This window comes from Temnothorax nylanderi, unplaced genomic scaffold (assembly GCF_030848795.1).
Source record: "Temnothorax nylanderi isolate EJ_2023f unplaced genomic scaffold, tnyl_v1.0 TNYL_tig0538_pilon, whole genome shotgun sequence".
NCBI classification, from domain to species: domain Eukaryota; kingdom Metazoa; phylum Arthropoda; class Insecta; order Hymenoptera; family Formicidae; genus Temnothorax; species Temnothorax nylanderi.
Genome location: NW_027249600.1, coordinates 55,149 through 68,349, shown reverse-complemented (window position 1 = coordinate 68,349; position 13,201 = coordinate 55,149). Strand labels below are relative to the sequence as shown.

At 35.3% G+C, this 13,201-nt stretch overlaps 4 protein-coding genes across 10 annotated transcripts; 2 read left to right on the top strand and 2 right to left on the bottom strand.

The window, feature by feature from the left end:
• Window positions 1-1,047: 1,047 nt before the first annotated feature.
• On the bottom strand, window positions 1,048-2,251 carry LOC139783765 (uncharacterized). 5 transcript variants are annotated; one of them, XM_071722918.1, is made up of 3 exons: window positions 2,128-2,251; window positions 1,444-1,970; window positions 1,048-1,339 (listed from the first exon to the last, which is right to left on the bottom strand). In XM_071722918.1, the coding sequence occupies exons 2-3, from the start codon at window positions 1,874-1,876 to the stop codon at window positions 1,086-1,088; spliced, it is 687 nt and encodes a 228-aa protein (XP_071579019.1). In that variant the 5' UTR covers window positions 1,877-1,970; window positions 2,128-2,251; the 3' UTR covers window positions 1,048-1,085. The 5 variants fall into 5 exon arrangements, with proteins under 5 accessions (XP_071579019.1, XP_071579018.1, XP_071579022.1 ...); XM_071722917.1 differs by having other exon boundaries at window positions 2,091-2,231; XM_071722921.1 differs by having other exon boundaries at window positions 1,444-1,981; window positions 2,128-2,225.
• A 4-nt stretch (window positions 2,252-2,255) lies between these two features.
• Window positions 2,256-5,923, top strand: LOC139783761 (pre-mRNA-processing factor 6-like). Its single transcript, XM_071722912.1, has 9 exons — window positions 2,256-2,407; window positions 2,516-2,575; window positions 2,662-2,788; window positions 2,848-3,398; window positions 3,490-4,270; window positions 4,362-4,577; window positions 4,679-5,020; window positions 5,096-5,439; window positions 5,566-5,923. Exons 1-9 carry the CDS (start codon window positions 2,313-2,315, stop codon window positions 5,843-5,845), a joined length of 2,796 nt encoding a protein of 931 aa, XP_071579013.1. The 5' UTR covers window positions 2,256-2,312; the 3' UTR covers window positions 5,846-5,923.
• A 116-nt stretch (window positions 5,924-6,039) lies between these two features.
• Window positions 6,040-8,838, top strand: LOC139783763 (actin-related protein 6-like). The gene is made up of 3 exons (XM_071722915.1): window positions 6,040-7,531; window positions 7,609-8,580; window positions 8,657-8,838. Exons 1-3 carry the CDS (start codon window positions 7,458-7,460, stop codon window positions 8,784-8,786), a joined length of 1,176 nt encoding a protein of 391 aa, XP_071579016.1. The 5' UTR covers window positions 6,040-7,457; the 3' UTR covers window positions 8,787-8,838.
• Window positions 8,839-8,936: 98 nt separating this feature from the next.
• LOC139783766 (ubiquitin-like modifier-activating enzyme 5) lies at window positions 8,937-10,907 on the bottom strand. Of its 3 annotated transcripts, none has more exons than XM_071722926.1 (4): window positions 10,284-10,907; window positions 9,654-9,740; window positions 9,410-9,580; window positions 8,937-9,316 (listed from the first exon to the last, which is right to left on the bottom strand). In XM_071722926.1, the coding sequence occupies exons 1-4, from the start codon at window positions 10,288-10,290 to the stop codon at window positions 9,126-9,128; spliced, it is 456 nt and encodes a 151-aa protein (XP_071579027.1). In that variant the 5' UTR covers window positions 10,291-10,907; the 3' UTR covers window positions 8,937-9,125. The 3 variants fall into 3 exon arrangements, with proteins under 3 accessions (XP_071579027.1, XP_071579024.1, XP_071579026.1); XM_071722923.1 differs by lacking the exon at window positions 10,284-10,907 and adding an exon at window positions 9,972-10,089; XM_071722925.1 differs by lacking the exon at window positions 10,284-10,907 and adding an exon at window positions 9,987-10,089.
• Between the last annotated feature and the right edge of the window lie 2,294 nt (window positions 10,908-13,201).

Here is a 13,201-nt window from a genome sequence, read left to right as displayed (position 1 = left end):
CAGTATTATTACTATTATTTTTTATTCTTTTCTTTTTCTCTTTCATTATCTTTGTACTGTCTATACTATATTTTGGCAGTCATGTAAGATGGCTTTTTGTATTATTATAGAATTATTATTTTAATAACAAATGAATAAATAGATAAGTGAATATTATATAGATATCATTACTGAATATTATTATCTTGATTTATGCATGATTAATAAGCGTACATAAAGCGATATATTTAATATACCTATGTAATGGACGTTATGTGAGTGTGTCTCGTGCTTGCAAATACATATATGTGCTGTATTATATTATTTCAAGTTTTTAAAAATTATTATATCATATAAATAAAGAATCATAGAGTGTATGTATATTAAATATTAGATTTTTTGTGAATAAGGTGCAAAAACATAAGAAAACAAATATATATGTTTAACTGGTATTTAAAATTCAACATTATAATATTCTAACACATTGTACGAAACATTGACTGCATGCTTATAATATGTAATCTTGAAAAAAGAATATTTTAATCTCTACAGTTTTACAGGTATAAATTGCCAATGTAAAATATAAAATAATGGCTTTATGACATGGCTAAAATTGAGAATAAATCGAGTAAATTAACGTTTTAGCTGGTAAATTAGAATTATCCATCACTATCCTTTACAAAATTTATTTCTATCAAAAATAAAGTGTTAGTACATTCACAAATTTATATTAATATAAAAGGGACAATTCATGTAGTTTGTATTGTTATCAAAATAAATAATTATTAAATAGTTCACCTTTTATGGTACAACTTAACATTCCTGGTTTTTCTTTGTCCTCCATTTTTATTGTTAGTTGACGTATGTGAAAAGCATAATAAAACGTAAAATCTATAAAAACCAATTTAAACGATAATATAAAAACTTTTCATGACATAATGATCTTCATGAAATTATTAATAAAATATGAAGGTGTAAACTTCAAGTTGATATGTTCACAACAATCGATATATGTTTAACATGCTCAAATATTTAGTGACTTATTATTATGAAAATGAAATAAAAAGATTATATTTTAAAAACTCTTTATTTAGAATATTTTTGTATCACGACAAATCTTCAACATCACTATTAACATCATCATCTCCTCTTTCATCATCAGTATCACTATCAATGTCATTATCGTCTTCTATAGCTAACGATTTTAGTTTCATTAATAAATCTTCTCTTCTCTTCGAACTTGTTTCATCTTCATTTCTATCTTTGCTGTCAATTCCATCTGTATCGGTATCAAATCCAGGGGTACGAGATTTACTATTTTCCTTATTTTTTGCTAAAAAAAAAAAAAGCAGACCAAGCGCTGCTTATTACATGAAAACATACATTTATGCCTATTACGTATATAATACATACATAAATAAAATTCTGTTAAATAATTCAATACGCAACACACAAACTACATACTCGATTGACTCATATAACGTAAGAATGTTCTTCGTTTTCGTTCTGACATTGTTTTCAGAATTGTTTTAAACTCAGCATCTAGTTTAATTTGTTCTTCTTTACTAGGTTTCCCTTCTACAATTTCCTTCTTCTGTCCACATTTCGGGCAAACTCCTTGCTGCTTAGCGCAAAGTAAGCAGATATTATGATAAGAATGTTTCACAGTTTTCTGCTCACACTTGGTACACTTCATTGGAGCTTTAAGTGCTTTATATTTCTTATATTTGATTTTCCACTCTATTATTCTTTTACAACGCTCGCATACATTATTAACTTCAATGCTGTTAATTAGCTTTGTTTTTTGAGAGTTGTCATGCAGATTGTTTTTAAAGGACGTGTGATTTTGGTATCTTTGAGGCCTTGAACGACTAGCGTTTCCTTTCTGACAACTCATGGTTTTTATTGTAATATTTTTGCAACTTTTTAAACTTTTTAAACAATATAAGGAATCTGATTCTTCCTTAAACGACAAACGTAGACTTTATTACCTGAAAATATCCTGAGATAAGATACATTAATAACCTAACTATAGAATTCTTGGAGCTCTTATCGCATAAGAAAAATTTTACATCACAAGTCTCTGATACATTGAAAATTATAATGATTACCACCAAAATGCAGCTTTGATGATATGTATATAATTACAATTGTTTAAAAGCTGGATGCACAACGTGCCCATTGAAAAACATAGGCAACAGGAACAGGGAATAAGGACCGGACCCATGTGCCATCTGCCATGTGCCCATGTGGGACCGGGGACGCAATGCACAATGAACGGAAAAAGGGACGGAATTAAGCAGAGAGAGAGATAGAGAATCAATAACGTCAAGATGGCGGTTCCCTCGGTTTCGCTGAATACGCGAAATAAAAAGCATTTTTTAGGTGTACCGGCACCCTTGGGATATGTTGCCGGTGTTGGTAGAGGGTAAGTTTTGACCCAATACATAGCATTTGCAATTATTTGTCTCTAATATCAACTACAATGAGTTAACGATCGTGATATGTGTAATTAACCTCACTTTCTACTCACCAGAGCAACAGGATTTACAACACGGTCTGATATCGGTCCTGCTCGAGATGCCAATGACGTTTCGTAAGTAGTAAACTAAAATTTTTGTACAAATAAGGAAATGTCAGACTTACAGATTATCGTACGTAAATAATTTATTCTGAATATAGAGATGACAGACACGCTCCACCTACGAAACGTGCGAAAAAGAAGGAAGAGGAGGAGGAAGATGAAGAGGATTTGAACGATTCAAATTATGATGAATTTTCAGGATATGGAGGTTCTCTTTTCAGTAAGGTAAGTACAACTGTCTCTGATAATAATTACAGATAATAATGTTCTCATCTTCCTGCTAGGATCCTTATGATAAAGATGACGAAGAAGCAGATGCGATTTATGAAGCTATTGACAAACGAATGGACGAAAAACGTAAGGAATACAGAGAGAAGCGCCTCAGGGAAGAATTGGAGCGCTATCGTCAGGAACGTCCCAAGATTCAACAGCAATTCTCAGATCTGAAAAGAGAATTGGTTAACGTAACCGAGGACGAATGGAAAAACGTTCCTGAGGTGGGAGATGCCAGAAATCGTAAACAGCGTAATCCAAGAGCAGAGAAATTCACCCCGTTACCAGATTCTGTACTGGCGAGAAATTTAGGAGGCGAGACGTCCACCAGTATTGATCCGACTAGCGGTCTGGCCTCTATGATGCCAGGTGTGGCAACACCCGGTATGTTGACTCCCACGGGAGATCTTGATCTAAGAAAGATCGGACAGGCCAGAAACACATTGATGAACGTCAAGCTGAATCAGGTTTCCGATTCTGTGGAAGGTCAAACCGTGGTTGATCCAAAAGGATACCTTACAGACTTGCAGAGCATGATACCTACTTATGGTGGTGACATAAAGTAAGGATGATTATTATACGTATGTAACTTGAAAAAACTTAAACTTATATAAATGGATTATATATTTAACACAATTTCTTTATCTTTGTAGCGACATAAAGAAAGCTAGATTATTGTTAAAATCCGTCAGAGAGACTAATCCTAATCATCCTCCTGCATGGATCGCGTCTGCGCGTCTAGAAGAGGTGACTGGAAAGGTTCAAGCAGCGAGAAACTTAATAATGAAAGGATGCGAAGTAAATCCAACCTCTGAGGATCTGTGGTTGGAAGCTGCAAGACTGCAACCGCCAGACACGGCGAAAGCAGTGATAGCACAATCGGTACGTCACATTCCAACGTCAGTCAGAATTTGGATAAAGGCCGCGGACTTGGAGATAGAAGTAAAAGCGAAGCGAAGGGTATACCGAAAGGCGCTGGAACATATCCCAAACTCTGTTCGTTTATGGAGAGCGGCCGTTGAGTTAGAAGAGCCCGAGGACGCGCGCATCTTGCTCAGTCGTGCGGTTGAGTGCTGTCCGACGAGCGTGGACTTGTGGCTCGCTCTTGCTAGATTGGAGACTTACGATAATGCGAGAAAAGTCTTGAACAAAGCCAGAGAGAATATCCCAACCGATAGACAAATTTGGACTACCGCTGCCAAATTGGAGGAAGCAAATGGCAACAAACACATGGTGGAGAAGATCATCGAACGTGCTATATCCTCGTTGAGCGTGAATGGGGTAGAGATCAACAGAGAACATTGGTTCAAGGAAGCTATGGAAGCTGAAAAAGCAGGAGCGGTACACTGTTGTCAAGTTATCGTTAAAGCCATTATTGGTTTTGGCGTAGAAGAGGAAGACCGGAAACACACTTGGATGGAAGATGCGGAGACTGTAAGGCTCTTTGTAATTTTCTATGTAATACAAACGCACGATATAAATGCACGAAAATTAATATTCATGCTGAGATATTTATTGGTTGCAGTGCGCCCAACAAGGAGCCTTGGAGTGCGCTAGAGCTGTCTATGCGTATGCGTTAACGGCATTTCCCAGTAAAAAATCAATTTGGTTGCGCGCCGCTTATTTCGAAAAGACATACGGCACGCGAGAATCCTTAGAAACTTTATTACAAAGAGCAGTTGCTCATTGTCCCAAGAGCGAAGTGCTTTGGCTAATGGGTGCTAAATCAAAATGGCTGGCTGTAAGTAGATTTATGTAATCATGTGCACAATTATCATTAATTCCATTTTATTTGATTCTTTTAATCATCGTTTCTTCTTATCTCCAATTTCATTTTTTCAGGGTGATGTACCAGCAGCTAGAGGTATCTTATCTCTCGCGTTTCAAGCTAATCCAAATTCCGAAGAGATTTGGCTGGCGGCAGTGAAGCTTGAATCTGAAAACTCAGAATATGAGAGAGCACGACGTTTATTGGCAAAAGCCAGAGCATCCGCTCCGACGCCCAGAGTGATGATGAAAAGCGCGAAATTGGAATGGGCTCTTAATAATCTTGACGCAGCGTTGCATCTATTAAAGGAAGCTCTAGAAGCCTTTGACGACTTTCCTAAATTATGGTTAATGAAAGGTCAAATTGAGGAACAGCAGGGTCATTTAGACAAAGCGATAGAAACGTATAATCAAGCGGTAAGCGACTTTTCTCTAATTTAATAATGCAAGTACAAAGAAATGTTATATTTACTTTCATACCTTTTATTATAGATCAAAAAATGCCCAAAATCGATACCTTTGTGGCGTCTGCTGGCGCGATTGGAGCACAAGAAAAACCAAGTAACTAAAGCGCGTTCAGTTTTGGAGAAAGCGAGACTTAAGAATTCTAAAAATGCAGAATTATGGCTGGAAGCTATACGGAATGAATTAAGAAACGGTGGCGCGCGCGACATGGCAAATACTCTAATGGCTAAGGCATTACAAGAATGTCCCACATCCGGTGTGCTCTGGGCAGAGGCAATTTTTATGGAACCGCGACCTCAACGAAAAACTAAAAGTATTGATGCCACTAAAAAATGCGAACATGATCCACACGTTCTTTTGGCGGTATCAAAGTAAGTTTTCGTTCAAAGTTTACTTAGAATAGTTGAGTATTTTTATATTTTAAATAGTTTAGTTCTCCCCCTCTTTCTCTCTCTTTCTGAAATAATGCGAATATTGTACACATTTTTCCATTACAGATTATTTTGGTGCGAACATAAGATTTTAAAGTGTAGAGATTGGTTCAACAGGACGGTGAAAATAGATCCTGATTTAGGAGATGCATGGGCATATTTTTACAAATTTGAATTACTGAATGGTACGGAAGAGCAACAAGAAGATGTAAAGAAAAGATGTATCGCTGCAGAACCTCATCACGGCGAACATTGGTGCAAAGTTTCCAAAAATATAGCAAATTGGTGTCTCAGTGTAGATCAGATCTTGGTATTAGTTGCAAAAGAATTACCTATTCCTATATAAGATAAAAATTACCATAAATCAGAATGCATGTATCATAAATTAATATATAAGTTTGTAAATAAAACTGGAAAACTCCAATTGACCTTATATTATCATTTTACTAGGTATCTAGTAATAATCACTTTTCGTAGATAGGTAATAGCCTTCGCATAACAACTGATAACAACTTCTGTAAATGTAAACGACTTCAGACAACGCACAAAGAAATCCGTATCCATGAGCTTCAGATCCCAAGATGACGCTATGACACTTAATTCTCTCACGGATACAGATTTTTTTGTGCGTTGACCAGCGTTGACTGGGGCCCGATTCTTGAATTTACTCACAAGAGAAACGTACGCGCAAATTCTATTCTTACAGAAACGTTGCAAGTTGACTGGTTAAAAGTTAAAAGCCATGCGATAGTCAACTGACTTACAACTTTTCTGTAAGAGCAGAATGTATGAATGTTTACGCATGTGTTTCTCTTGCGAATGAATTAAAAAATACAGCAAGTTTACGTTTACGGATGGTACGGAGAAGTTCTTGTGCGGAGCCCTTTACCAACGTTATTTCTAAGTCCAATTTATAAGCAATTTTGAACTGTTGCACTGACTTCACTGGCACTGTTAGAGTAACATTTAAATTTAAAAAATATGTCATGTAATGTTTTAAAAATATTTTAACAACATCCCAAGTAGCAAAGATGACGTCTAAAGATGTCTTATTGACCTCATAGACGTCATAAGACGTTATTAAGACGTCATTTGACGTCACTTTGCTACCTGGGATTATAAAAAATCATATTACGAAATATTTTTTAAAAATATATTTAATATTATTAAAAAACATTTTAAAAATATACATAAAATAAATATTTCCTAACGTTTAATGTTCCTTGCTTACTGGGTCACTACCGATATATATGTATTATTCCCTCCTATTTCGCTTATTACTCTTTGGTGTTTTGAGTGTTTCTTAAAAAAATTTGAAGGAGATATTCTATGACTTATTTTAGAAAGAAAAGATCCTACATATGCCCTAAACTACTTTATTTTCAAAATACAGGATATCAAAGTTGTAAAAAAAAAAAAAGAAATAAAATTTCGAAAATCTGGAAAACACTTACAAATATTTTCAAATTTTAAAAACTATTTCCCAGTATCGATAAAATTTTTAGATTCCCAGGGGCATCCGTCTTTGACACCATGTATTTCGAAAACAAAGCAGTTTAGGGCGAGTGGGACTCAATTGATCACATCGTCAATTGGCTGATTTAAAATAAAAATATCTGATTGGCTGGTCCAGTGGAAAAACTCCAGGCACTGGGGGCCACTGGGGGCTGTGAGTGGCTGTAGTCAATGGGTCTGTTCGCGTTGCTTGCACTTTTTGCACTCAGTATCTTTGCTTTCTCTCTCTCCAACGGCCGAATATATATTTATCTCATTTCAAGTGCAAAAATGTTTGGGGATTTCAAGCAACGCGAACACGCTAAATCGCAACGTGGTCAAACGGAATGCTCCCCAAGCGTCACTCTTTAGTCTTTGTTGTGAAAAAAGAGTGAGAGAGCTTGACTGCTTGAGAGCTTGACATAATTGTATTTAAAATTTTATTTGCAATTTTTTTTAAAAACATGACTAATTCTACTTTCATTCTTGATAACGGTGCCTGCACGGCAAAAGTTGGTTTAGCCAGCGAGACATCCAAGTAAGTATGCCAAGTTAAAGCAAATTTGTACATTCAGTAATAATATGTTTATTTCTTAATTCATGAAAATATTTCAGACTAGTTCCAAATTGCATAATGAAAGCAAAGAGCGAACGTCGCAGACCTTTCATAGGAAACCAAATTGAAGAATGCAGAGATGCTTCTGGGCTATTTTATATCTTACCCTTCGAAAAAGGTTATCTAGTGAATTGGGATATTGAAAAAACTGTATGGGACTATATATTCTCAAAAGAGTCTTGTTCGGTTAACTTAAATCAGCTGTCTGTAATAGTGACCGAACCTATATTTAACTTTCCAAGTATTCAAGAAGCTATGACAGAGATCTTTTTCGAGGAATACGAATGTCACAGTCTCCTAAGAATAAACGCAGCAAGTCTTTCATGTTATAATTATAGAGCAGAGTATCCTACTACAAAATGCTGTATAGTAGTGGACAGTGGTTACAGTTTTACGTACATTATCCCTTACGTTAATGATGCAAAGATAAAAGAAGGAATACGAAGAATAGACGTGGGTGGCAAACTTCTAACAAATCATCTGAAAGAGATAATATCTTATCGTCAGCTGCACGTTATGGATGAAACATATGTAATTAATCAAGTAAAAGAGGATTGTTGTTTCGTATCCCAAGATTTCTTTAAAGATATGGAACAAGCCAAATGTAAATTGGAGAATAATACCATCGTTAAGGATTATGTTTTGCCAGATTATACAACTCTACGACGTGGATACCTCAAGGATCCAGAGCCATCCAACGAGCAACAAATTTTACGTTTGACTAATGAGAGATTTACGATACCAGAAATATTATTTCATCCATCGGACGTTGGCATTCGACAAATGGGTATCCCAGAAGCTATTATGGATTCTATAAAGGCTTGCAGCGAAGAAACGTGGCCTCATTTTCTATCCAATATTATTCTTACTGGTGGTAACGCCAAGTTTCCAGGATTTAAAGACAGAGTCTACAAAGAAGTTAGAAGTTTAGCTCCAGCCGAATATCCTGTGAACGTCTACTCACCACAAAAGTATTACATTAATGTTCCATTTGTTTGTCACATCATGTTTGTAAAAAAAACATAATGAGATTCCTTCTACTTTTAGTCCAATGACTTACGCGTGGTGTGGCGGAAAACAACTTTCACAAGACACAATATTTCCTAATCTTTTGGTAACGAGAGAAGAGTATGAAGAAGAGGGACCATCTGTATGTTTTGAAAAATTTGACGTATAACACTTGTTTTTTGTTATGCAATATCTTAAAATAAAAAAGTTTTGCTATTGTATACTATTAATCAATATCTAAAAATATAAATGTTTCAAAAAAATAAATTAATTTTAGTTCCAATATCAAATTATGGGAATTAAATAATATTACGCTATGCATGTTTTCCACAATTCATCTTTTTATTAACCATATTAAACTGCTACAGTTACGTAAAATATTGCACTGTTATTCAAAAATTACTTCTGTGATAAAGTACAACTTACAATACATATGATATTGTGTAAAGGAATAGATGCAATTTTTTTTAAATATGAAATGCGGCATTATATCTACATTGAATCATCTTCATATTGATTTCATTTCTGCCATTAATTCTTCTAAACTTAATCCAGTAGATTCAGGAACAGTTTGTTCTTCTTCTGAATTGTTTCCATATGTGGGCGTTGATACCGTATATGCATGTCGCACACCTGGAGTTGATGATACACATGTTTTTTCATCTGAGTGACCACTACGTTCATCGAGCAAGGATATTCCTAGCAAGAAAAATAATATTTAGTTAAGAGTATTATGTGAAGATATAAATAAGGTATTTCAAGTAGAGATTGTAACTATTCGCTTATATATACCCCATTCATTATCTTCGTGTACGGGTTTTTGTTCGATAACGATAGTTTGTTTCTGTTGGATTTTTGGTATTGCCAAATATTCTTTTTGCCTTTGCTTACAATGTGCATCATCACAATTTGGATTTGGCTTCAAAGTCATAGTAGGGAAAAAGTCTTCCATAGCATTGTAACCTAAGTAATGAGACACTTCCAAATTTTAGTAAGAACTTTAAAGCATTCTGCACCAAAAAGCCTGCTACAATACCCATTGTGGTAGGTAATGATGCAGCGCATACTCCTTTGCGTTTCAACGTTTTTTCATCGATGCTAGATACTACAAAGGTGGAGCACACTGAAAATTCAAATATATAACAATAAAATGATTACACAATAAATTCTGTGAAATAGTCATAGAATTTTAAAAAAAGAAAATAATTTTTAATAAGATGGTTGTTTTAAATAATACACAGATTTTTCTACTGAGCTAAATATTTTCTAAAAAGTTTTATTCTCATAAAATATTCATTTCTTAATGTTTTTATCTCAATCTTTTATGCGCAGAATAATAAAATAAATCAATCACCGATTTCCTCCTCACCGATTTCGTTGAACTTAGGCTTAATCGACGCGTTTTTCTGCGTAATCGTTATCTGCTGCATACGCGTGCGGCCACTGAGCATGCGCATATGGCTGCAAGGCATGTTCGTAGTCGCTACAGCTCGTCGGTATGACAGGAATCATAACCTGATTCCTGTCAACTTTTACGTTTAATATCTCGCTTCGCGGGGCAGAGCGACACTTTTTTCTGCCAGATTCGGTCGTTTTGTGCAAAAACGCGTCGATTAAGCCTAAGTTCAACGAAATCGGTAAGGAGGCCCAAATTCTTCAGATTTACCATTCATCTCATTATTTTGTACACAAAAGTATTAAGGGGATGCTGGAGCCGCAGGCGAACTCGATCAGCGTCGATAAAGAAGTGCTCACCGACTATATCTGTCCTTGTATAGACAAGGATATAGACAAGGATAGCACCTAACCTTGCATCTTCCACTGGTCTAAGTAATATCTTTCTTTTTAGGCTTCAAATCTTACTTCTAATTGCACGATATTATTCCTGACAGTTTTTTGTAGAGGGCTGCATCACTATTTTCTATAGAAAAACTGCAGAATTTTTGTATAAAGCAAATATTGTCGTCAGGTGAAGACAATATTTATAAAAATAACATTTTTTTTTAGTTTATCAGAAAAAATCATGTACAGCCCTCTACATTTTTGTGCGTACTTTAATCGTGTAAAAGGATTTTCCATTCTGTTCAGCCAATTCAAAGATATTGCTTAGACCGATTATGCCTTGTCGCTGTCACTCCAGGATCCCCTTAAAGTAAAGGTGCGATTTCACGATGACGCTCGACGCTGGATTCGAGCGTCAAACAGCGCCAAAAAGCTAAACTGTGTTTAGCTTTGACACTCGACGCTCGAATTCAGCCAATCCAGTGGTTAGGTTATATTTCGCGTCCCTCTGAATCTAATCACGTGACCAGATTTGACGCTCGAATCCAGCGTCGAGCGTCATCATGAAATCGCACCTTAAAGGTATTAAAAAATTAACTTTTAAATTAATAAAATATTTACATTTATTTATATTTTATTTTAAATATTTATTTTTTTATTTATTATTTACTTTTAAATTAATTTAATCTTAACGTAGTTTTCAGAACGGAAGAATCCTCACAAAGGTATTAAATTGGAGCAAGCTAAAGTTTGAGGACTGCACTAACATGCATACGGATAAGTATTATTTAATAAACACAAACAAACCTAATTTAACTCCTCGCTAAGTGCTGAGCAGTAGTTAAATGTGACTGTGATACTTGTAATACAATATCTATTACATCATGTTATTTGTATAATTGCAGGTAATTGATGACATTTTTTATGTTCTTTGGAACGTTAATGACACGAAAATACCTCTTCAAAACCCGGTAAAAATTTTTTTATATAAAACCAAATATATATAAATATATATAAATTGTATTTACAATTTTCATTACAGTATTGGTGGGAACTTAAACAGCCACTGCAAATGGCATTTTGGTCGATGTTGACATCGTGTTTGCTGCCACTTGTACTTTCTGTGAAGCGTTGTATGCTTTGGCGTAAAGTCAAAAGGTAAGAAAAGATAAACAGAACAAAATCCATGTGACTACAGTTTAATTCTGTGCCATTTGCTGTGCCGAAAGGTAGCGCATTACGTTATTTACATTATTTATATTATTTACATTATTTACATTATTTGCATTATTCACAATGTTTACATTATTATTTACATTATTTACAGTGGCGATCGGAAGGTATAATGACAAACCACCGAGAGTATCTTGTCCAGGAGAACCCCTCTATAGAAAGCCGTTCGGAATCGGCATTAAACTGTAGGTTCGCATATATCTGGATTTATAGATATATGCAGGAGGGTCACCTACGATTACGTTATAACTCTTAACGTTATAACGATTACGGCACTCGTTGACAAAGACATTATTTACAGTAGCGGAGACATGATGGTACGAGACGAGATTGCACGAACGTTCAGCGCACACAAAATGTTTAGTTTTACACCATCGCTTGATTTGTAGTAGGTAAGTTATTCTTATGCCATGAAGAATTGCGATTATAACCCAGATAGCCAAATATGCTAAGAGCAAGCTTTGCAAACTGTGTGCTGCATGCTATACTGGCATAATTTCGGCAGTAGCAAAGCATGATCTGCCGTGTCAGATATGTGCGTAGAAATGAAATAGAAATCTACCAGAATCTGACATCATGATATGATGGCAGATTGTGACAGCACGTTGTGCACGGTTTCTGCCGCGTCTCTACGATTACATATTGTGGCAACAGATCGTGCTGCTAAAAAATAATTAAGCTTAATGAGGACGCAGTTGACTGCAATCTGCTCTATATTCATATTTGAATCTGTTGAAATATTGTTGATATATTATATTATATATTCTGCTAGCATTTGGCTATTAGGGAAATTATAACGGATGGCTTTCACCCTGTTCACCTTCACACTCGCACACACACACACACACACACACACACACACACACACACACACACACACACACACACACACACACACACACACACACACACACACACACACACACACACACACACACACACACACACACACACACACACACACACACACACACACACACACACACGCACACTTTTAATTATATTATAACACAATTACATTAAAAAATAATGTAATTGTAATAATTATAATATACCCAGATAGCAAAAAAAATGTTAGCAGAATACGCGCAGATTGGCAGCAAATTTGATCAAAATCGCACACCAAAACCATAGCCATCTGTGTCCGCATTAAGCTCGTGTTCTGTCGACAGAGCCTGGCTGACAGGCAATGTAAGCAGATTGCCAACAGAAACCGCGCAGAGCCTGCATACATAACCTGGCAGCAGATTGGCAGCAAAAACCGAGCAGAGCCTGCGCGCTCGACCTGAGAACAGATTGGCAGCAAAAACCGAGCAGACTTTGTCCATACCCATACAGCACAAAATATTTTTTAAATATTTTTTAAATATTTTTTAGGTATAGATTAAAATAATTTACAAAAATATTTTTTAAATCTTTCTATGTCCGCCAGATTATGTCAGAAAAATATTTTCGAAAAGATTTTTAAAAGATTGCAAATAAATATGTACAATAATATTTGTAAAATTTTTCTATCAGAAATATTGCAATGAAAAATAAAATATGTTTAACCCAATCAGCAATAATTGT

Coding starts and splice junctions, on each gene's coding strand:
- LOC139783765 (XM_071722918.1), bottom strand. CDS start 1,876: ATGAGTTGTCAGAAAGGAAACGCTAGTCGTTCAAGGCCTCAAAGATAC. Junction 1,340..1,443: donor ACGTTATATGAGTCAATCGA/GTATGTAGTTTG, acceptor TGTAATAAGCAG/CGCTTGGTCTGCTTTTTTTT.
- LOC139783763 (XM_071722915.1), top strand. CDS start 7,458: ATGACTAATTCTACTTTCATTCTTGATAACGGTGCCTGCACGGCAAAA. Junction 7,532..7,608: donor TTAGCCAGCGAGACATCCAA/GTAAGTATGCCA, acceptor AAAATATTTCAG/ACTAGTTCCAAATTGCATAA. Junction 8,581..8,656: donor AACGTCTACTCACCACAAAA/GTATTACATTAA, acceptor TTCTACTTTTAG/TCCAATGACTTACGCGTGGT.
- LOC139783766 (XM_071722923.1), bottom strand. CDS start 10,089: ATGCCTTGCAGCCATATGCGCATGCTCAGTGGCCGCACGCGTATGCAG. Junction 9,741..9,971: donor AATCGGTGAGGAGGAAATCG/GTGATTGATTTA, acceptor TTGAATTTTCAG/TGTGCTCCACCTTTGTAGTA. Junction 9,317..9,409: donor ACACGAAGATAATGAATGGG/GTATATATAAGC, acceptor TTTTCTTGCTAG/GAATATCCTTGCTCGATGAA.
- LOC139783761 (XM_071722912.1), top strand. CDS start 2,313: ATGGCGGTTCCCTCGGTTTCGCTGAATACGCGAAATAAAAAGCATTTT. Junction 2,789..2,847: donor GAGGTTCTCTTTTCAGTAAG/GTAAGTACAACT, acceptor TCTTCCTGCTAG/GATCCTTATGATAAAGATGA. Junction 4,578..4,678: donor CTAAATCAAAATGGCTGGCT/GTAAGTAGATTT, acceptor TCATTTTTTCAG/GGTGATGTACCAGCAGCTAG.